General features: G+C 39.2%; 1 protein-coding gene across 5 annotated transcripts in view; it reads left to right on the forward strand.

Moving 5' to 3' along the window:
* The window catches only part of LOC128686148 (ELMO domain-containing protein 3), a 40,197-nt gene that overhangs the window by 11,961 nt on the left and 4,597 nt on the right, over positions 1 to 23,639 (forward strand). For 3 of the 5 annotated variants that reach the window (XM_053772895.2, XM_053772885.2, XM_053772905.2), the window contains 6 exons: positions 2,709 to 2,809; positions 3,080 to 3,186; positions 5,811 to 6,063; positions 15,906 to 16,029; positions 17,884 to 18,005; positions 19,626 to 19,834. In XM_053772895.2, the coding sequence (XP_053628870.1) occupies positions 3,080 to 3,186; positions 5,811 to 6,063; positions 15,906 to 16,029; positions 17,884 to 18,005; positions 19,626 to 19,834 (815 nt within the window). In that variant the 5' untranslated portion in view covers positions 2,709 to 2,809. The remainder of the gene's footprint in view (positions 1 to 2,708; positions 2,810 to 3,079; positions 3,187 to 5,810; positions 6,064 to 15,905; positions 16,030 to 17,883; positions 18,006 to 19,625; positions 19,835 to 23,639) is intronic. The other 2 variants (XM_053772866.2, XM_053772877.2) reach the window with 1 other exon arrangement.

Genomic DNA, 23,639 nt, shown 5'->3' on the forward strand with positions numbered 1-23,639 from the left:
TTGAGCTACCTTTTCTGTTATATCATTTCTTAATAACTATACCATCACAGTCACCCTGTCTCTGAGTTGTACCTTGCATACCACCACACTGTCTTCTAATTTCTATACTACCGAATCTCTGCATAAAGTTAATACCACACAGGAGGGTGCACACATTGAACTGAGAACTGAAATGTGATATCTCCATTGCTCAGCCCAGGGCTGGGCTGCTGGAGTGTGGAAAACTCATGAAACCCCTTAGGGCTTAGGAGATGCTCTTGCTTAATCATATTATGAGGTACTGTTGCTATACAGTACTATGTTAGCCATTAAAGCACCTGTATATTGTTAGGTAAAGGGACACAGATGCAATATGACATTTAATTATGGCAATGTTTCACTCTCCAGGAGCTCTGTCAAGCTGCATATTACAGTACATTTTGCAAAATTTGGTTAATATGCTAATCAAGTTATGTTGTGCAGGTGTATACAGTATGCCTAAAATGTGTTTGAGGAGATATTACCAAAAAGTTGTCTCTGTTGAACAGCTAAAATTACATTTGCATGATTATAAACCTTTATGCTAATATTCTGTACCATTATTAATTAACCCTTTGACTGTTTTGGTCGTATATATACGTCTTACGAGCCAGTGTTTCAGACGTATATATACTCAATAGTTCTAGTGGCTTCAAATCAAGCAGGAGAAAGCTGGTAGGCCCACATGTGAGAGAATGGGTCTTTGTGGTCAGTGTGCACTATATAAAAAAAATCCTGCAGCACGCAGTGCATAATGAGAAAAAAAAAAACTCCGACCTTTTTTTTTTTTGGATTAAAACGCCGAATTTGAGGTGTATTTTCGTATAGTATTTATGGGTGTATTCTCGTTTTCTTGGTCTCATTTGATATAATGGAAAACATATTACAGAAACAGAGATGATTCTCATTAGTTTCATGATGAAAACAACCTTGAAATTGAGCTCATAGTAGCGGAAATGTTCGATTTTTACCAATGTTCAAGAGTAAGCAAATCACATCACACGTCCAAGACACGTCAACTGGGGAGTCTAATATTCTTTCACTAGTGCACTGATATTATTTATACCATTTTTACAATAATGCAGTAGTCTGCATAACAGTAAATCTTCTATTTTTTGTGTGAATAAAAAATCAAAATAGAAAGCAAGAGTAATATAAGAAGGGCCTAGAGATGTGACTAATGAACAGAGGATATGTTATTTTAGTGCCAAGAATGTCTGCATTGTTTATTCTGGACCCTATTTTATAATTGGTATCTTTTTTAATTTTTGAAATTGGCCAAATTGCCAATTTCTGACCACTTTATTGGGTAGTTGAAATCGGTAAATGGGTGGTTTCTTGTACTCAATTGATAGAAAAAATGGAGTTCTAAAGAAATAGCTATGAGTTTGGTTGACCGGAACAATGGAATTGGCCAAATACATATGAGGCTCAAAGTCGGCAAAATCGCCGACGCATATATATCGCCGAGATTGCTAACTTTGTGGGAGCATAATTCCGTAAGTTTTCGATCAAATTTCGTACTTTTGGTGTCATTACCATCGGGAAAAGATTCTCTATCGTTTCATAAGATATTTTTTTTTTTTTTTTTTAAATTTTTTGACACAGAATGACAGTTTCAGAAAGGGTCTTGCAACAATCAAGGGGTTAAGGTTTGTTGGTTCAATAATGAGGAGTTGTAGTTTTCACTTCATAAACCATGATTTGATTTTTCATTGGTGATTTGGACCTGTCAAAACTAATTTTCAGTAAACCCTCCATTTAATGAACTTAGGAAATATGGAACAAAGTCCACTTGGGTAACAGATTTGGAAACAGTAGACAAAGTCTTTCAATTGCAGAATTGTTCATTATTGTCACGACCATGAAAAAGAAATTTTTTCTCCACCGCAGTTGCCATTACTGGCACCTGCCTACCCAATTAATCTGTTATGTAGAGGGTTTTCTATATAGGCAGGCCTTGCTTATACAGCAGGTTAAGTTCTGGGCTACTGCTGAAAAATGAAAATTGCTGTACAGTGAATCATAGCCTTTTTTCACTTTGAAATGCATATAAACGCCTGTTAACATGTTTACACTATCATATTAAGTGAGCAGTATCGCTAGGCCTAAAAAATGCATATACACTACACACTTTACTTACCTTAAAATATTTTCATCCTTAGTGGTGAATATATTTATTGTAGGAAGTCTGAATAAATGAAGATTGGGTATGTAATTGAAAACTGCTACATTAGCAAAACACTATGAAGCGGAGCCTGTCTGTATTATATGAGTTAACCTTCAATTTGAGGATTGATATGGAAGGAGGAGGTGGTTACTAATGGCGATTGTGATAGATAGGGATGTGATCGTTTTGTTATGATTGTAATGATAACCAGTGGACTCTGTTTCAAATTTCATTGACTCAGCCAATTTTGTTCCATATTTCTGAAATCCGTTAAGTAAAGGTTCATTAAAGTGAGGGTTTACTTTACTGTATATACAGGTACAGTACACTATATAGTATATGCAGCAGTATATACAGGTATAGTACACTGTATATATATATTTTTTGCTTGCATTACATGGCAGTTGTAATCATCGTGCTTTGTGAGGACTGAATATAAACCATAACCATTGTTTCAGCTTTATTAAATACTTTCTTAATTTTCCTTATTTATTTAACATTACACAATCATTTTTTACAGAATGCTCCTCTAATATGGCAGTTTCGAAGAGCTTTTGGCATTATTTTCAACTTTTAATCAAGAATCTCCATTAACTAAAACTTCAAAATTTAGATTTTAAGGTACTGTACAGTAGCTAACCAGTCTTTGCATGTGCCAACAAAAGCATCTCTGACTTCTTTTATATTCATCACTACATCTACTTTGGAGATTCACGTCATCATTATCATGTTTGCATATATTGGCAGGGTTGTAAAATATTTACTAAGGTAAACTTAGGCCTGAAACATTTATACAATGTTTAACACTTAAAAAGCTATTTATTATTAATGGAATACTAATCCAAATGTAAAAAAAAATGCGTACACACTCCACACTTTGTAATGTTGCAGATGTTAGAAAGTTTACAGCAGAAGGAGCCACCATCTGAATTTGTAGATGTTGCTGAGAGAAACAGAAAGAACCAAAGTCATGGAGTGAATCGTGCAGATCGACTGTGGTATGTAAATTATTTCCATTTACTTTTGGTGTATGGAAGGAATGCTTAGTGTCCCTTTAGCCAGTAGAACTGAAGGCCCCTCTCATGTTTATGGATTGGTGGGTACACTGTTTATTATGAATGTTTGAAACCTTACAGACATTGGCAGGACTTTTAAATTTTAAGGGTTGTGGCAGTGAAAGTGTAAATAGTCTTTTTGTTAGTCGAGAGTTTGTAACTCAGAACTTATTTCTTATTTTCCATTGACTCCTATGCTGTCATTGTAAATATGCTCTTGAACTATAATAATCTATTTCTAATGTCATTTTTATCAGTGAAATGGTAATATTAAATGGTACTCTCATAATATCTCTCTTCCCTTCCATTTTCTTTCCCTCCCTCTCATACCCTCTCTTATTTCCTTATGTTCCTTCTTCTCTCACTCTCTTCCACTCTCCCATTCACTTCTAAATTTCTATCATATCTGACTCAACACACTTTACATATTCTTCCCACCATCTCCTCAATAAAGTGAAACTATTAAGTTATATTATTTTTTTATTATCACACTGGCCGATTCCCACCAAGGCAGGGTGGCCCGAAAAAGAAAAACTTTCACCATCATTCACTCCATCACTGTCTTGCCAGAAGGGTGCTTTACACTACAGTTTTTAAACTGCAACATTAACACCCCTCCTTTAGTATTTGAGCATATTGTGCTGGGAAGAAGTTTGGGAGGATACTGCAAAGGGAGATGGAAGGGTTTTATTGTAATGAGTTAGCTACCAGCCTGAGGTCAGTGCCTTTTTCCTTCCCAGCCACTCTGGCAACCCACTTGCTTCTCAGGATCACCAATCATTCCCTGAACCCTTACCCCTTGGCCACCAACCATCGGTTGGTGCCTGTACTCCAGGCTCCAGTAGGTACCTGTGTGTTAGCCAGTTGCTGTGGGTCACTTCCAGAAAAAAATGCAGTGGAAACTCCAGTCCCATTAAGATGTCATATATGCAAGAAAACCTCAAACCTGCAGGAAGTACTGTATTTTGTGGCTTACTAGATGCATTTTTTTTACATAAAATGTCTCCAACAACGACCCTGTGTCCTATAAACTGAAGGTCGGTAACGCGAGCTGTAAGTTTGGGGTGTGGGGTGGGCTGTAGCTCTCCCAGTTGCTTTCAATGCTGAGCCATTGAAACTAAAATAAAGTCTTATAAGCCGCAAAATGTGGCATTAAAATGTTGGGTTCAAAAGTATGTGTGTTCCACAAAGCATAGTACTCGCCCCCATCCTGTTCTTCATCCTCATATCAGATATAGACAGAGATGTAATCCACAGTACCGTGTCACCTTTTGCAGAAGTATACTAGGATCTGCATGAGACTGTCCTCTATTGAGGACATAGTTAACCTCAAAGAAAACAATATGATGTTCAATGAAGACAAATTCCAACTAGTCTGTTATGGAAAACTGGAGGAAATAATAATTAGAACTGAGTATACTACAAACTAATCATACAATAGTGAAAAAATAATGTGAAGGACATGGGAGTGGCAATGTCTGAGGATCTCACTTTCAAGGATCACAACAGTGCCACAATCACAAGTGAGACGAAAATGATAGGATGGATAATGAGAACATTCAAAACAAGAGATACCAAGCCAATGATGATCCTTTTCAAATTTCTTGTTCTCTCTAGGCTGGAATACTGCCATACATTAACATCTCCATTCAAAGCAGGTGAAATTGCAGTTCTAGAGAATGTACAGAGAACCTTTACTGCACATATAAGTTCCATCAAACACCTTAACTACTGGGAACACTTGGAAGCACTTGACTTGTACTCACTGAAATGCAGGTGAGAAAGATATAATCTACACTTGGAAAATCCTAGAAGGAATGGTCCTGATTCTTCACACAGAAATCACTCCTTATGAAAGTAAAAGACTGGGCAGGCAGTGCAAAATACCCCCAATGATAAGTAAGGGTGCCATTGGTACACTAAGGGAAAACACAATAAGTGTCCAGGACCCAAGACTGTTCAACAGCCTCCCACCATGAATAAGGGGAATTACCAATAGATCCCTGGCTGCCTTCAAGAGGGAGCTTGACAAATACTTAAAATCGGTGCTGGATCAGCTGGACTGTGGTTCGTACATTGGACTATGTGCGGCCAGTAGTAACAGCCTGGTTGATCAGGCCCTGATCAAGATTCCCAGAATACCCTCCGGGTAGTACCTAATGATGTCAGTTAATAAACTAAGAAGCTCACCCACTTCAGTGGCTTACACCCTGCTCCCCGGTCATCTCCCTTCAGTTGCCATTTCAGAGTCAGAAAGAATTCTTCCACCTCACTGCCTTACTAACCACCCCACTTGACAAACGACCTCAATGTACATAGTAAATCTGTAGTTTGTTTACCAGTCTCAATTAGTTTGATCTTCCTATACATGCATAGAATGAGCATGTACAACTCAAAAAATTGTTAGTTTAAAATAATTTCTGTTTGAATATTTGAAGTGATTATAACTGGAAGTTAGAAGTTCATAAGTCAGGATCCTACTGAATTATACTCTTAAATTTTATTCAGAAGAAATTGGAGTTTTATGCATGTACTTCAAACTAAAATTTTATTCTTACTGTTCACAGCCAAGATGAAGACTTCGCAGCAGCACAGGAGGAATGGGAAGCAGTACAGTGTGTAGAGCCAATACTTCGTTCGCCACACAAGGAAGACTTTCACAAAAGTCCTAAAAAACATATTGATGGATCATCTTCCTCGCCAGCAAAATCCCCTGCAAAATCCTCCCAAGGCTTACCACCAAATGTTAAAATCACTCCACATACAGATTTTGATGAGGTGTGGGACTTCTTCACTCGTCAAGATATGAGTCATGTGATGGTAAATATGAACTCTTTTTATCTTACAAATTTAATGCAGTTTTTTACATACAGTAGGGCTGGGGGGTTAGGTTCCAGGCTGTCGCCGGAAAGCAGACATCGCCGGAAGGCAGAACGCCATTTTTTTCCATGTATAAATGCATATAAATGCCAGACAACAAGTTTACGCTAAATTATATTAAGTTAGTAATAGAACTAGGCATTAAAAACACACGAAGTAAAATACATTCACAGTACATTCATTACTTATCTTAAAGTATTTGTAATCTTAATGTAGGGAGAGAGGTGAGTAGTACTTATTTGTAGGAAGTCAGGTGCAGGTAGCCCAGGTGTAGGTAGCCCTGGCTTCGCGTCTCATACTTAATATATGATATTTAAAACATCCCAGAGAGGTAAAATACACATAGAGTACACTCATTATTTACCTTAAAATATGTGTAGTCTTAATATAGGAAGAGAGGTGAGTAGTATTTATTTGTAGGAAGTCAGTGTATGTAGCCAGTAGGTGTATCCCGCCTGGGCCACGGTGTAGCCCACCTGGGCTACACCTACCAGCTGCCTACACTGTGGCCCAGAGCCATATTATTAACATTGACATACCTTGTTCACTGAATTTAATCATTTCTAACAACTACCTTTAGATGCCATCATAAATGAAGGGAGAAATAATGAATAATTCATGCTGAAAATTGTAAACAAAAGCGAAGTGGGGGAGTGGCTGGGCCAAACGCAGATTCATACACGTTTTCTCTGATGGCAGAGAGAAAATGTAGTGTTGTCCCTCCACCCGGCTACCACACAGCTCTACAAGTATTATTATCAGAGCACATATAAAATAGGCAATAAATGCCAGACAACAAGTTTACACTAACTTATATTAAGTTAGCAATACGTATTATTATTATAATCAAGGGGGAAGCGCTAAACCCGTAGGATTATACAGCGCCTGGGGGGGATGTGGAAGGCATTCAGGCTTAATTTGGGGAACTGGAGCACAGATCCAATTTCCTAAATCAGGAGCTCCTCACCAACATCAAAGTTAGCAATAGAAATAGTCATTAAAAACACAATAAAAGGTAAGATACACACAGAGTACACTTATTACTTACCTTAAAATATTAATATTAATGTGTGAGAGGTGAGTGGCAGGGTGTTTATTAAATAAAATCAGAATGGCACACCATCATCCTCTAACTTGGCACCTAAAGCAAGAGGCTTACGACTTCTCTTTTTATCACAGCTAACCTTAGATGCCATCGTCAATGAGAGCCAACTAGTTAACAAAAGAGTAAATGAGAGAGAGAATGAGATACAGAGTTGAGACAATGTAAGAACACAAACTGAACAGGTAGTGGGCGATCACTTGGTCAGGCGAAATATATGCGTATTAATATGTCTACTTTTAGTTCATTCACGTACGTTTGTAAGTTTGTAAAACATTTACCTCTATTTTTTGATTGTAATAATAATTACCTCACAATACAAATACTCTTATATTGTGTACAAGTTGTACAAGTTAGTACAGAATAAACAAACAGCAACACACCATTTTTAGTGAATGAAGATAATAATAATAATAATAATAATATTATTATTATTATTATTATTATTATTATTATTATTATTATTATTATTATAAAAAGCACTAAACCCACAAGGGTCGTGAATTGCTATATATAGAGTAAAGGCATACGAAAGGAATATTTTTCTACAGTTATCTTCCAGTTTGACTAGAGAAAACGTAATTCTTCCGACACTACCTACACAGCTGCTTTGTAAACAAATCTCATATTTACGTCAATTTTTATTCTGTGAGTGTATGTATCATGTTTATATGCTATGTAACAGGTTTCATATATAATTTTGAGGAAAATATCATAGATGGATTAATGAAAATGCCTATAATAATGTAAAATAAGACATTTAGTGTGCCCAAGAGTGATTATTATTACGTAGTATTGGCGTCATGAGTAGAGAGAGACTTATCGATTTTAATGTGTATCTGCACACCAGCACAGTGTGTAAGTATATTTAGGTACAGGTACACATAAGTATAATTATCAGAGTACATATAAAATATGCAGTAACTTTAAAACACTTGAAATTTTGGAAAATTTCCTGACATAATAGATGTGGTCACGGAGAATGTAAACAAACCAGGTGGGGGGCGCCGTATTTGAAAGACCGCTTGCCGTATAGCAAATTTTGGTCATAATTTGACATCGCCGTATTAGCGGAACGTCGTAAAGTGGGGCCCTACTGTATACAGCATTCACTTTTTTACAGTCTCATGTCTCATTTATAAATACAACAGTCTCTCACATAACCCAGTGGCTCTTTTCTTGAAAACTGTATTTTACATGAAATTTGTGTTATGTTCTTGTTGGGTGTACTTGTGCATCTTGATATGGATAGACAGACTACAAGGTTTGAGGATGGCTATGGGAAATGACAAGAGTGAAGAGAACCCTGAATGAATGGAATAAAATGATGCTTGATCCACTCACCAAACAGGGCCTCACTCATCCCTGCTGTATTATTCGACCCCCAAGAAACAGGCACAGTGGTTTTGTCTTTGCTTTTTCAAGCACAAGGATTCTGTGACAAATAAATATCCGAAGTCCTATATCTGAAATCACCTGATGCATTAGAGCACAGAAGAAAGATCAGACAATTTTTAGCTGTCTTGAATCCAGGTGCATTTTTTCTCTTGCTTGATTCATCATCATAATCTGAAATTTCGTCAGCATTAAGCACCTGCTCAGGCTTGGAAAATAAATTTAATCCAGCTAGGTAAAGACGTTCCTGGCAGCAGCAGCAGCAGCAGCATATTCAGCAAATGCACTTTACCCACTAAATTTGATATAATGCAGCCAGCTGTGCATTTTAAACTGGTTGAACCAACCAGAAATAAACACTAATATGGTGGCTTTCCTACCTGCTCACACATTGTTTTTGATATGACTGGGCTTTCTTAATATAAAGATATTAAACAGGGCACCTTTCTTTTTTATATGCTCAATCCACACATTCGTTCACCTTTTATCTTAGCTGTATAACCCTTATGGGTTTAGCACTTAGTTATGATTATTATAATTTTTTTTCCCAGCAAGTCAGCTGTCTCCCACCGAGGCAGGGTGACCCAAAAAAAGAAAGAAAATCCCCAAAAAGAAAATACTTTCATCATCATTCAACACTTTCACCTCACTCACACATAATCACTGTTTTTACAGAGGTGCTCAGAACACAACAGCTTAGAAGCATGTACCTATAAAGACACACAACATGTCCCTCCAAACTGCTAATATCCCGAACCCCTCCTTTAGAGTGCAGGCATTGTACTTCCCATTTCCAGGACTCAAGTCCGATTAATAAAATAACTGGTTTCCCTGAATCCCTTCGCTAAATATTACCCTGCTCACACTCCAACAGCTCGTCAGGTCCCAAATACTATTCGTCTCCATTCACTCCTATCTAACACGCACGCTTGCTGGAAGTCCAAGCCCCTGGCCCACAAAACCTCCTTTACCCCCTCCCTCCAACCTTTTTGAGGATGACCCCTACCCTGCCTTCCTTCCCCTACAGATTTATATGCTCTCCATGTCATTCTACTTTGATCTATTCTCTCTAAATGACCAAACCACCTCAACAACCCCTCTTCAGCCCTCTAACTAATACAGTGGACCCCCGCTTAACGATCACCTCCAAATGCGACCAATTATGTAAGTGTATTTATGTAAGTGCGTTTGTACGCGTATGTTTGGGGGTCTGAAATGGACTAATCTACTTCACAATATTCCTTATGGGAAAAAATTCGGTCAGTACTGGCACCTGAACATACTACTGGAATGAAAAAAGTTCGTTAACCGGGGGTCCACTGTACTTTTATTAACTCCATACCTTCTAATTTCCACACTCCGAATTTTCTGCATAATATTCACACCACACATTGCCCTTAGACAGGACATCTCCACTTCCTCCAACCGCCTCCTCGCTGCAGCATTTACAACCCAAGCTTCACACCCATATAAGAGCGCTGGTACTACTATACGTACTTTCATACATTCCCTTCTTTGCCTCCATAGATAACGTTTTTTGTCTCCACATATACCACAACGTACCACTCGCCTTTTTTCTTTCATCAGTTCTATGATTAACCTCATCCTTCATATATCCATCCTCTGACACGTTAACTCCCAAATATCTGAAAACATTCACTACTTCCATACTACTCCTCCCCAATTTGATATCCAATTTTTCTTTATCTAAATCATTTGATACCCTCATCACCTTACTCTCTTCTATGTTCACTTTCAACTTTCTACCTTTACACACACTCCCAAACTCGTCTTCTAACCTTGGCAATTTTTCTTTAGAATCTCCCATAAGCACAGTATCATCAGCAAAAAGTAACTGTGTCAATTCCCATTTTGTATTTGATTCCCCATAATTTAATCCCACCCCTCTCCCGAACACCCTAGCATTTACTTCTTTTACAACCCCATCTTTTTTTTTTTTTTTTTTTTCAACAAGTAGGCCGTCTCCCACCGAGGCAGGGTCACCCAAAAAAAAAGAAAGAAAATCCCCCAAAAGAAAATACTTTCATCATCATTCAACACTTTCACCACACTCACACATTATCACTGCTTTTGCAGAGGTGCTCAGAATACAACAGTTTAGAAGCATGTACGTATAAAGATACACGACATATCCCTCCAAACTGCCAATATCCCAAACCCCTCCTTTAAAGTGCAGCCCCATCTATAAATATATTAAACAACCATGGTGACATTACACATCCCTGTCTAAGACCTACTTTTACTAGGAAGTAGTCTTCCTCTCTTCTACACACCCTAACCTGAGCCTCACTATCCTCATAAAAACTCTTTACAACATTTAGTAACCACCTATTCCATATACAGTGGACCCCCGCATACCGTACGCATCGCATACCGTACAATCCGCATACCACTCGCTTTTTTCGCAAAAATTTTGCCTCGCATACCGCCCAAAAACCTGCTCACCGCTCTTTGTCCGAGACGCGTCCAATGTGCGCCCTCAGCCAGCCTCACATGTTCCGCCGGTGGCATTGTTTACCAGCCAGCCTCCGCGGTAACATCCAAGCATACAATCGGAATATTTTGTATTATTACAGTGTTTTCGGTGCTTTATCTGGAAAATAAGTGACCATGGGCCCCAAGAAAGCTTCTAGTGCCAACCCTACAGGAATAAGGGTGAGAATTACTATAGAGATGAAGAAAGAGATCATTGATAAGTATGAAAGTGGAGAGCGTATCGCCGACCTGGCCAGGTTGTACAAGAAACCCAAATCAACCATCGCTACTATTGTGGGCAACAGAAAGGCAATCAAGGAAGCTGTTCTTGCCAAAGGTTTAACTGTGTTTTCGAAACAGAGATCGCAAGTGATGGAAGATGTTGAGAGACTCTTATTGGTGTGGATAAATGAAAAACAGGTAGCAGGAGATAGCGTCTCTCAAGCGATCATAAGCGAAAAGGCTAGGAAGTTGCATGAGGATTTAATTAAAAAAATGCCTGCAACTAGTGATGATGTGAGTGAATTTAAGGCCAGCAAAGGTTGGTTTGAGAGATTTAAGAAGCATAGTGGCATACATAGTGTGATAAGGCTTGGTGAGGCTGCCAGTTCGGACCACAAAGCAGCTGAAAAATATGTTCAGGAATTCAAGAAGTACATAGACAGTGAAGGGCTGAAACCTGAACAAGTGTTTAATTGTGATGAAACAGGCCTGTTTTGGAAGAAAATGCCAAGCAGGACCTACATTACTCAGGAGGAAAAGGCACTCCCAGGACATAAGCCTATGAAAGACAGGCTTACTTTGTTGATGTGTTCCAATGCTAGTGGTGATTGCAAAGTGAAGCCTTTATTAGTGTATCACTCTGAAACTCCCAGACCGTTCAGGCAAAAGAATGTCCTCAAGGAGAATTTGTGTGTGCTGTGGAGGGCAAACAGTAAGGCATGGATCACTAGGGACTTTTTCTATGACTGGTTACACCATGCATTTGCCCCCAATGTGAAAGATTACCTAACTGAAAAGAAATTAGACCTTAAGTGCCTCCTGGTGTTAGACAATGCCCCTGGTCATCCTACAGACGTGGCAGAGCGACTTTATGGGGACATGAGCTTCATTAAGGTGAAGTTTTTGCCTCCTAATACCACTCCTCTCCTGCAGCCCATGGACCAGCAGGTTATTGCAAACTTCAAAAAACTGTACACAAAAGCTCTGTTTGAAAGGTGCTTTGTAGTGACCTCAGAAACTCAACTGACTCTAAGAGAGTTTTGGAGAGAGCACTTTAATATCCTCAATTGTGTAAACCTTATAGGTAAGGCTTGGGAGGGAGTGACTAAGAAGACCTTGAACTCTGCTTGGAAGAAACTGTGGCCAGAATGTGTAGACAAAAGGGATTTTGAAGGATTTGAGGCTAACTCTGAGAGGATTATGCCAGTTGAGGAATCCATTGTGGCATTGGGAAAGTCCTTGGGGTTGGAGGTTAGTGGGGATGATGTGGAAGAGTTGGTGGAGGAGGACAATGAAGAACTAACCACTGATGAGCTGATAGATCAACTTCAACAGCAAGAGGCCAGACCTGAGGAAACTGGTTCAGAGGAGGGGAGAGAGAAATTGCAGAAATTGCCTACTACAAAGATTAAGGAAATCTGTGCAAAGTGGCTTGAAGTGCAAACCTTCATGGATGAAAATCACCCTCACACAGCTATTGCAAGCCGTGCTGGTGATTATTACACTGACAATGTTGTGAAACACTTTAGGGAAGTCATAAAGGAACGAGAGGTACAGGCCACTATGGACAGATATGTTGTGCGAAAGAAGTCCAGTGACTCTGAAGCTGGTCCTAGTGGCATTAAAAGAAGAAGGGAAGTAACCCCAGAAAAGGACTCGACACCTCAAGTCTTAATGGAAGGGGATTCCCCTTCTAAACACTAACACTCTCTCTCCCCTCCTCCCATCCCATCAATCATCACCAGATCTTCAATAAAAGTAAGTGTCATGTAATTGTGCATGCCTTTTTCAGTTTATGTGTATTAAAATTAACATTTCATGTGGTAAAATTTTTTTTTTTTTTCATACTTTTGGGTGTCTTGCACGGATTAATTTGATTTCCATTATTTCTTATGGGGAAAATTCATTCGCATACCGAACATTTCGCATAACAAACAGCCCTCTTGCATGGATTAAAGTCGCTATGCGGGGGTCCACTGTACTTGTAACATCTGCCACATTGCTCCCCTATCCACTCTATCATATGCCTTTTCTAAATCCATAAATGCAATAAAAACTTCCCTACCTTTATCTAAATACTGTTCACATATATGCTTCAATGTAAATACTTGATCTACACATCCCCTACCTACTCTAAAACCTCCTTGCTCATCCGCAATCCTACATTCTGTCTTACCTTTAATTCTTTCAATAATAACCCTACCGTACGCTTTTCCTGGTATACTCAGTAAACTTATTCCTCTGTAATTTTTACAATCTCTTTTGTCCCCCTTCCCTCTATATAAAGGGACTATACATGCTCTCTGCCAATCTCTAGGTACCTTCTCCTCTTTCATACATTTATTAAACAAAAATACCAACCACTCCAACACTGTCCCCCCCTGCTTTTAACATTTCTGTCATGATCCCATCAGTTCAAGCTGCTTTACCCCCTTTCATTCTACATAATGCCTCACGCACCTCCCCCACGCTCACATCCTGCTCTTCTTCACTCCTACAAGATGGTATACCTCCCTGGCCAGTGCATGAAATTACCGCCTCCCTTTCTTCATCGACATTCAAAAGTTCCTCAAAATATTTTCGCCATCTACCCAATACTTCCATCTCCTCATCTACTAACTTCCCTACTCTGTTTTTAACTGACATATCCATTCATTCCATAGGCTTTCTTGTTTAACTCATTCCAAAATTTGTTCTTATTTTCATTAAAATTTCTTGACAGTGCCTCTCCCACTCTATCATCTGCTGTCCTTTTGCACTCTCTCACCACTCTCTTCACCTTTCTTTTACTCTCCATATACTCTACTCTTCATATAACACTTCTGCTTTGTAAAAACCTCTCATAAGCTACCTTTTCTCTTTTATCACACCCTTTACTTCATCATTCTGTCAATCACTCCTCTTTCCTCCTGCACCCACCCTCCTATAACCACAAACTTCTGCCCCACATTCTAATACTGCATTTTTAAAACTATTCCAACCCTGTTCATGCCCCCCACTACTCATACTTGCACCAGCCCACCTTTCTGCCACTAGTTGCTTATATCTCACCCTAACTTCCTCCTCCCTTAGTTTATACACTTTACCTCCCTCTTACTTGTCATTTTCCTCTTGTCCCATCTACCTCTTACTCTAACTGTAGCTACAACTAAATAATGATCCGATATATCAGTTGCCCCTCTATAAACGTGTACATCCTGGAGCCTACCCATCAACCTTTTATCCACCAATACATAATCTAATAAACTACTTTCATTACGTGCTATATCATACCTTGTATATTTATTTATCCTCTTTTTCATAAAATATGTATTACTTATTACCATACCTCTTTCTGCACATTGCTCAATTAAAGGCTCCCCATTTTCATTTACCCCTAGCACCCCAAATTTACCTACTACTCCCTCCACAACATTTTTACTCACTTTAGCATTGAAATCCCCAACCATAAGTACTCTCACATCTGGTTCAAAACTCCCCATGCATTCACTCAACATTTCCCAAAATCTCTCTCTTTCCTTTACACTTCTCTCTTCTCCAGGTGCATATACGCTTACTATAACCCACTTTTCGCATCCAACCTTTATTTTACTCCACATAATCCTTGAATTAATTCATTTATAGTCCCTCTTTTCCTGCCATTGCTTATCCTTCAACATTATTGCTACTCCTCCTTTAGCTCTAACTCTACTTGAAGCCCCTGACCTAATCCCATTTATTCCTTATTTAGCTGCAGTGACCTCGTTCCCATACTTTTTTACAATTTCACATCAAGATTACTCTTTCCACAAGCTCTTATCTTCACTTCATACTGTCGTTGCTTTGTTTACACGGAAAGCGTGCACCACCTCTAAGCACAACTAACACCTATATTTTGATTAAAATTCTCATTCTTAACTGTTATTTTTCTTTTTTGGCACCTTTAATATCACTAGTATTCCTCTTTGGCACTATGGTTAATATTTTGAGACTGAAATGGAGTGACGACAAGATCTAAACTTGCTTTAATCATACATGACTGACTGAGGAATACATCTAGAAGGCAACTTCAGCATGGGAAGTGGTTACATCATGGTGTGACATAAGCTTCCTTCTATAAACAATGGATGTGCTCATGGGCTCCAGGAGCAGCAGCCTGGTTGACCAGGCTAGTACCAGATGAGCCTGGCCCATGACCAGGCTCTGGGAGTAGAAGGACTCGAAACTCATCAAAGGTTCAAATGGCTAACCTCCACACAAAAGGGAAATGCTTTATCACATGGCGTGTTCTAATAAGATGTATCATGCATTATGGACTCTTGATATTTTTCCCAATTTTAAAGCATGCTACAGCATGCTCCATACTATTTTTGTTCCTGTGCCAAGTAGACTGGAAAAATTATATTTCATTTGTGTTTTATTGAAATTGCTGCTGGTCTGTTGTATATTAAATAACTCTGATGACCTCACATACCTGCCTAATGCCTGCTTTTTACTAGAAAATAATACTGCGCTCTTATATCCCCTAACATAAGTTTTATTTTATGGACAAGAGATCTTATGTATGTCATATTTAAATGTTTTTCAGGGTTCCATCAAGCCAACATTAGAGCAGAGGGGGGTAAATGGACTCTTTCGTAGCATTTTTGGACCTAAGAAGCTGAAAGCTGAGCTTATTGAAGAGAGAAATTTGCTCTTTGCCATTGCCCAATGTGAGTGTTTTTTAATGTGGAAAGAACCCTTGGTTTTATTTCTTTATTACACTTCAGTTCTTTCTGACTGGCTCATTCTTACTCTTTGCACTGTGTATGAATTTCAGTTACTTTTTACCTGTGTCTGTCAGTAGAAAACAGTTTCTTTACATTTATTATTGGTAAGTGTTGTTAAATAATTGATTATTGGTTTTGGATCTCTGACATTAGTAGGGTATATATATTTTGCAATTCAATTTGATATTTTGATTTATATTTGTCTCTGGATAACTATTAATGTAAAGTTTATTTTAGTTGGGGATGAAGTGTGGTATGTGCTATAAGAAGTACATAATACTGGAAATATATACAGTGGACCCTCGACCAACGATATTAATCCGTTCCTGAGAGCTCATCGTTAATCGAAATTATCGTTAGTCGAGTTAATTTTCCCCATAAGAAATAATGGAAATCAAATTAATCCGTGCAAGACACCCAAAAGTATTGAAAAAAAAATTTTTACTACATGAAATATTAATTTTAATACACACAAGCTGAAGAAGACATGTACAATTACATGACACTTACCTTTATTGAAGATCTGGTGATGATTGATGGGATGGGAGGAGGGGAGACTGTGGATGGTGTTAGTGTTTAGAAGGGGAATCCCCTTCCATTAGGACTTGAGGTGTCAAGTCCTTTTCCGGGGTTACTTCCCTTCTTTTAATGCCACTAGGACCAGCTTGAGAGTCACTGGACCTCTGTCGCACAACATATCTGTCCATAGAGGCCTGTACCTCCCGTTCCTTTATGACATTCCTAAAGTGTTTCACAACATTGTCAGTGTCACAATTAAACACTTGTTCTGGTTTCAATTCTTCACTGTCTATGTACTCCTTGAATTCCTGCACATATTTTTCAGCTGCTTTTTGGTCCAAACTGGCAGCCTCACCATGCCTTATCACACTATGTATGCCACTACGATTCTTAAATCTCTCAAACCAACCTTTGCTGGCCTTAAATTCACTCACATCACCACTAGTTGCAGGCATTTTTCTAATTAAATCCTCATGCAACTTCCTAGCCTTTTCACATATGATCGCTTGAGAGATACTATCTCCTGCTATCTGTTTTTCGTTTATCCACACCAATAACAGTCTCTCAACATCTTCTATCACTTGCGATCTCAGTTTCGAAAACATAGTTGCACCTTTGGCAAGAACAGCTTCCTTGATTGCCGTTTTCTTGGCCACAATAGTAGCGATGGTTGATTGGGGTTTTGTGTACAACCTGGCCAGCTCGGAGACACGCACTCCACTTTCATACTTAGCAATGATCTCTTTCTTCATATCCATAGTAATTCTCATCCTTTTTGCTGTAGGGTTGGCACTAGAAGCTTTCTTGGGGCCCATGGTGACTTACTTTGCAGGTGCATTCGCTAAAAACGCTGTGATAATATGAAATGTTCCGGTTGTATGTTTGGATGGGACAGCAGTGGCTGGCTGGCTTGTAAACACTGGCCACAAGTGGACGCGTCTCAGACGTAACGAATCGTATTGGTCGAGTTTTTTACCGCTAGTCGAGGCAAAATTTTTGCATTAAAATGTATCGCTAGTCGGATTTAACGTTAGACGATGCCATCGTTGGTCGAGGGTCCACTGTATTTTGTATGCAGTAGTCCATTAATAACTATACTTCACTTTGAGGGAGCTCTGATAATTTTACAGCAACTTTTAAAGGCTTTTTGTTTTACATGTAATGCAGGTTATTCATAATATTGAATGTTAAGTGCAGGTGATCATATTTCTCTAAAAATAATTAGTCATACTATGAATAAGTATTTTTGCAGTAAATAAAACATTTCGTCTCTTGCAGGCCAGTTTGATAATAATGAACCAATACACCTCCAGATTTTACAAACGGTGTATAAGGTTCTCACTAGTACCAAGATTGATTGTCCTCGATTTGGTAGTCATTGGGATGTGATTGGATTCCAGGTAGGACTGAGCCCATAATTAAAATTATTGGTGAATGTTTTAATCAGAACATTATTACAGACAAATTTTCACCTTTCCCAATAAAGGATCATTTGATATATTAGACACATGTGCAACACTTGGGTATCTTAAATGAGGAAATGTTTTGCCACACAGTGGCTTCATCAGTCTATACAAAGGAGAATGGTGAAGAACAGGAGGAGTTTTAAGGTAACGAGTCCCTCAGCCTTGAGTCGATGTAATCAGTCCATCAATCTTGAAAAGAATACAGCATATGCTCAAAGAAGTGGCTTATATACTGTAAGCAGGAGAGGTGCAGCAGTCGTAGGTGGTGTGACATAAGCATAAGCCTCTTAAGTGTCTTGTACTCTGGCATGATTATTGGTCATCTCTTTCTATTTCACAAACACGTTTGATGCCAGATATATCTTACAAAGATCTTACACTTGGTATTGACAGATTTTATTTCCCTTGTCTTTCTTAATAATTTTTATATGTTAAAAATTATCTCTTTTTACTCATATAACTGATGCCGTAACTTTCAATGAGTCCATATAGCCACTATTTTCAAATACGAATGATTGGAGAAATGCCTTCTCCTAACTACACTGCTTCTGATTGGTTACTTGAGGATGACAGAGCTTCCCTTTCCTTAACCCTTTCAGGGTCCAGAGGCCAAATTTCAAAGGGTGCACCAGTGTCCAAGAATTTTCAAAAAATAATTTTGTTATTTTTTCTTATGAAATGGTTACTAGCCCATTGTTCCCGGTATTTTAGTTGACTTTTACAACACGCATGGCTTACGGAGGAAAGATTCTTATTCCACTTCCCCATGGATATAAAAGGAAAAGTAATAAGAACAAGAACTAAGATAAAATCAAAGAAAACTCAGATGAGTGTGTATAAATAAACGTGTACCTGTGTGACCTAAGTGTAGGTAGAAGTAGCAAGACGTACCTGTAATCTTGCATATTTATGAGACAGACAAAAGACACCAGCAATCCTACCATCTTTCTTTCTTTCAACACACTGGCCGTATCCCACCGAGGCAGGGTGGCCCCAAAAGGAAAAACGCAAGTTTCTCCTTTTACATTTAGTAATATATACAGGAGAAGAGATTACTAGCCCCTTGCTCCCGGCATTTTAGTCGCCTCTTACAACACGCATGGCTTACGGAGGAAGAATTCTGTTCCACTTCCCCATGGAGATAAGAGGAAATAAACAAGAATAAGAACTAGAAAGAAAATAGAAGAAAACCCAGAGGGGTGCGTATATATGTGCTTGTACATGTATGTGTAGTGTGACCTAAGTGTAAATAGAAGTAGCAAGACATACCTGAAATCTTGCATGTTCATGATACAGAAAAAAGGACACCAGCAATCCTACCATCATGTAAAACAATTACAGGCTTTCGTTTTACACTCACTTGGCAGGATGGTAGTACCTCCCTGGGTGGTTTAGACTGAATACCAAGTCTGAAAATAGAAGTAAGTCATTCCTTGTTATCCAACATTCTTTTAGCATATTTTAATTGTAAATAATTACTGAAGACTAAATTAATTATTGTGTGAACTTACATTACATTAAGGTTTTTTTCTCTTGGATTTTTATTCCTCATAGGGAGTTGATCCTGCAACTGATTTACGTGGTGTTGGTCTGCTTGGGTTGGTTCAAGCTCTCTATTTATTAACTCATGAACCTCTGCTGCCTCTTGCCCGGGATATATTTCGTCTCAGTCATGACCAACATTCGCAGTTTCCTCTTATGGTGCTCTCAATCAATGTCACAAGGATATCACTACAAACTCTCCGAGAAGGATATTTAAATAAGTAAGTCTTGCTTGCTTGGTATTTTTTCAAGTATTTTGTTCCTTTTCTGTTCATTGTACATTAAATATTTGTTTTAATATTTCTTTCTTTCAACACACCGGCCGTATCCCACCAAGGCAGGGTGGCCCAAAAAGAAAAACGAAAGCCTCTCTTAAATTTAGTAATTTATACGGGAGAAGGGGTTACTAGCCCGTTGCTCCCGGCATTTTAGTCGCCTCTTACAACACGCATGGCTTACGGAGGAAGAATTCTGTTCCACTTCCCCATGGAGATAAGAGGAAATAAACAAGAACAAGAACTAGAAAGAAAATAGAGGAATACTTAGAGGGGTGTGTATATATATGCTTGTACATGTATGTGTAGTGTGACCTAAGTGCAAGTAGAAGTAACAAGACATACCTGAAATCTTGCATGTTTATGAGACAGACAAAAGACACCAGCAATCCTACCATCATGTAAAACAATTACAGGTTTTTGTTGTACACTCACTTGGCAGGACAGTAGTACCTCCCTGGGCGGTTGCTGTTTACCAACCTACTACCTAGATACTTTTTTTTTTTTTTTTGTTTCAACAAGTCGGTCGTCTCCCACCGAGGCAGGGTGACCCAAAAAAGAAAGAAAATCCCCAAAAAGAAAATACTTTCATCATCATTCAACACTTTCACCACACTCACACATTATCACTGCTTTTGCAGAGGTGCTCAGAATACAACAGCTTAGAAGCATATATGTATAAAGATACACAACATATCCCTCCAAACTGCCAATATCCCAAACCCCTCCTTTAAATTGCAGGCATTGTACTTCCCATTTCCAGGACTCAAGTCCGACTATATGAAAATAACCGGTTTCCCTGAATCCCTTCACTAAATATTACCCTGCTCACACTCCAACAGATCGTCAGGTCCCAAGTATCATTCATCTCCATTCACTCCTATCTAACACGCTCATGCACGCTTGCTGGAAGTCCAAGCCCCTCGCCCGCAAAACCTCCTTTACCCCCTCTTTCCAACCCTTTCGAGGACGACCCCTACCCCTCTTTCCTTCCCCTATAGATTTATGTGCTTTCCATGTCATTCTGCTTTGATCCATTCTCTCTAAATGACCAAACCACCTCAACAACCCCTCTTCTGCCCTATGACTAATGCTTTTATTAACTCCACACCTTCTCCTAATTTCGACACTCCGAATTTTCTGCATAATATTTACACCACACATTGCCCTTAGACAGGACATCTCCACTGTCTCCAACCGTCTCCTCGCTGCTGCATTTACCACCCAAGCTTCACATCCATATAAGAGTGTTGGTACTACTATACTTTCATACATTCCCTTCTTTGCCTCCATAGATAACGTTTTTTGACTCCACATATACCTCAATGCACCACTCACCTTTTTTCCCTCATCAATTCTATGGTTAACCTCATCCTTCATAAATCCATCCGCCGACACGTCAACTCCCAAGTATCTGAAAACATTCACTTCTTCCATACTCCTCCTCCCCAATTTGATATCCAATTTTTCTTTATCTAAATCATTTGATACCCTCATCACCTTACTCTTTTCTATGTTCACTTTCAACTTTCTACCTTTACACACATTCTCGAACTCATCCACTAACCTTTGCAATTTTTCTTTAGAATCTCCCATAAGCACAGTATCATCAGCAAAAAGTAACTGTGTCAATTCCCATTTTGAATTTGATTCCCCATAATTTAATCCCACCCCTCTCCCGAACACCCTAGCATTTACTTCTTTTACAACCCCATCTATAAATATATTAAACAACCATGGTGACGTTACACATCCCTGCCTAAGACCTACTTTTACCGGGAAGTATTCTCCCTCTCTTCTACACACCCTAACCTGAGCCTCACTATCCTCATAAAAGCTCTTTACAGCATTTAGTAACTTACCACCTATTCCATATACTTGCAACATCTGCCACATTGCTCCTCTATCCACTCTATCATATGCCTTTTCTAAATCCATAAATGCAATAAAAACTTCCCTACCTTTATCTAAATACTGTTCACATATATGCTTCAATGTAAACACTTGATCTACACATCCCCTACCTACTCTGAAGCCTCCTTGCTCGTCCGCAATTCTACATTCTGTCTTACCTCTAATTCTTTCAATTATAACCCTACCGTATACTTTTCCTGGTATACTCAGTAAACTTATTCCTCTATAATTTCTACAATCTCTTTTGTCCCCTTTCCCTTTATATAAAGGGACTATACATGCTCTCCGCCAATCCCTAGGTACCTTCCCCTCTTTCATACATTTATTAAACAAAAGTACCAACCACTCCAACACTATATCCCCCCCTGCTTTTAACATTTCTGTCATGATCCCATCAGTTCCAGCTGCTTTACCCCCTTTCATTCTACGTAATGCCTCACGTACCTCCACCACACTTACATTCTGCTCTTCTTCACTCCTAAAAGATGGTATACCTCCCTGGCCAGTGCATGAAATTACCACCTCCCTTTCTTCCTCAACATTTAAAAGTTCCTCAGAATATTCTCGCCATCTACCTAATACCTCCCTCTCCCCATCTACTAACTCCCCTACTCTGTTTTTAACTGACAAATCCATACTTTCCCTAGGCTTTCTTAACTTGTTTAACTCACTCCAAAGTTTTTTCTTATTTTCATTAAAATTTCTTGACAGTGCCTCTCCCACTCTTTCATCTGCTCTCCTTTTGCACTCTCTCACCACTCTCTTCACCTTTCTTTTACTCTCCATATACTCTGCTCTTCTTATAACACTTCTGCTTTGTAAAAACCTCTCGTAAGCTACCTTTTTCTCTTTTATCACACCCTTTACTTCATCATTCCACCAATCACTCCTCCTATGTTGAAGGCTCTGCTGAAATGACAGGTCTATCCAGGATGGGTCCAGGCGAGAGATGAGACGTCTTGCTCTGTTCTCTACTCTGTCAAGCAGTCGCAGATGAGAGGGGGGGCAGGCAAACCAAGAAAGTGGAGCATACTCAAGGTGCGAGCGTACTTGTGCCTCGTACAGGATCTTGCAACCCCTACTGTCAAGCAGATGGGAGATACGGCGATGTGCTGTAAGCTTCCTGGCTGCCTTGTTTGCAAGATTTACAACATGGTTCTTCATGGTTAGTTTGGAGTCAAATTTCACCCCAAGGATATCAACTTCTTCTCCAGGTGCCAACATCCTCCCATTCATCCTTACTACTGCACCAGCATTACCATCATGGTGCCTAGAGACGATCATCATTTGCATTTTCTCAGGTGCAAATGTTACTTGCCATCTATTTCCCCAAGCTGATATAGCTCTCAGCTGGTGATTGATGTAGCTTAGAGCAGCTGGCATTTCTTCTCTTGGATAAGTGAATGTCAGTGTACAGTCGTCTGCATATGCATGTGATTCTGGGATGAGATGAAGAAGGTCGTTGAAGTAGACATTCCATAACAATGGACCCAGCACGCTTCCTTGTGGAACACTTGCCCCAATAGGATGTCTTGCTGATTCCGTTCCATTGAGAACTACACTTAGAGATCTACCATGAAGGTAGTCACTGAGGAGACATAGCGTAGAGCCTGCAATTCCCAGTGCTTGAAGTTTTGCTAAGAGGCCCTGGTGCCACACCCGGTCGAAAGCGCCAGCAATGTCCAGTGCTACCACACAGCTGACTTTGGATTCATCCAGTGACTGGTGCCACTTAGTGGAGAGGTTTAACAACAGATCAGCAGCAGAGTAACCTTTCCTGAAGCCATATTGACGATCACAAAGTAGTGAGTGATAGTCAAAAAGCTGTCATTTGTCT

Source organism: Cherax quadricarinatus, chromosome 1, assembly GCF_038502225.1.
Source record: "Cherax quadricarinatus isolate ZL_2023a chromosome 1, ASM3850222v1, whole genome shotgun sequence".
NCBI classification, from domain to species: domain Eukaryota; kingdom Metazoa; phylum Arthropoda; class Malacostraca; order Decapoda; family Parastacidae; genus Cherax; species Cherax quadricarinatus.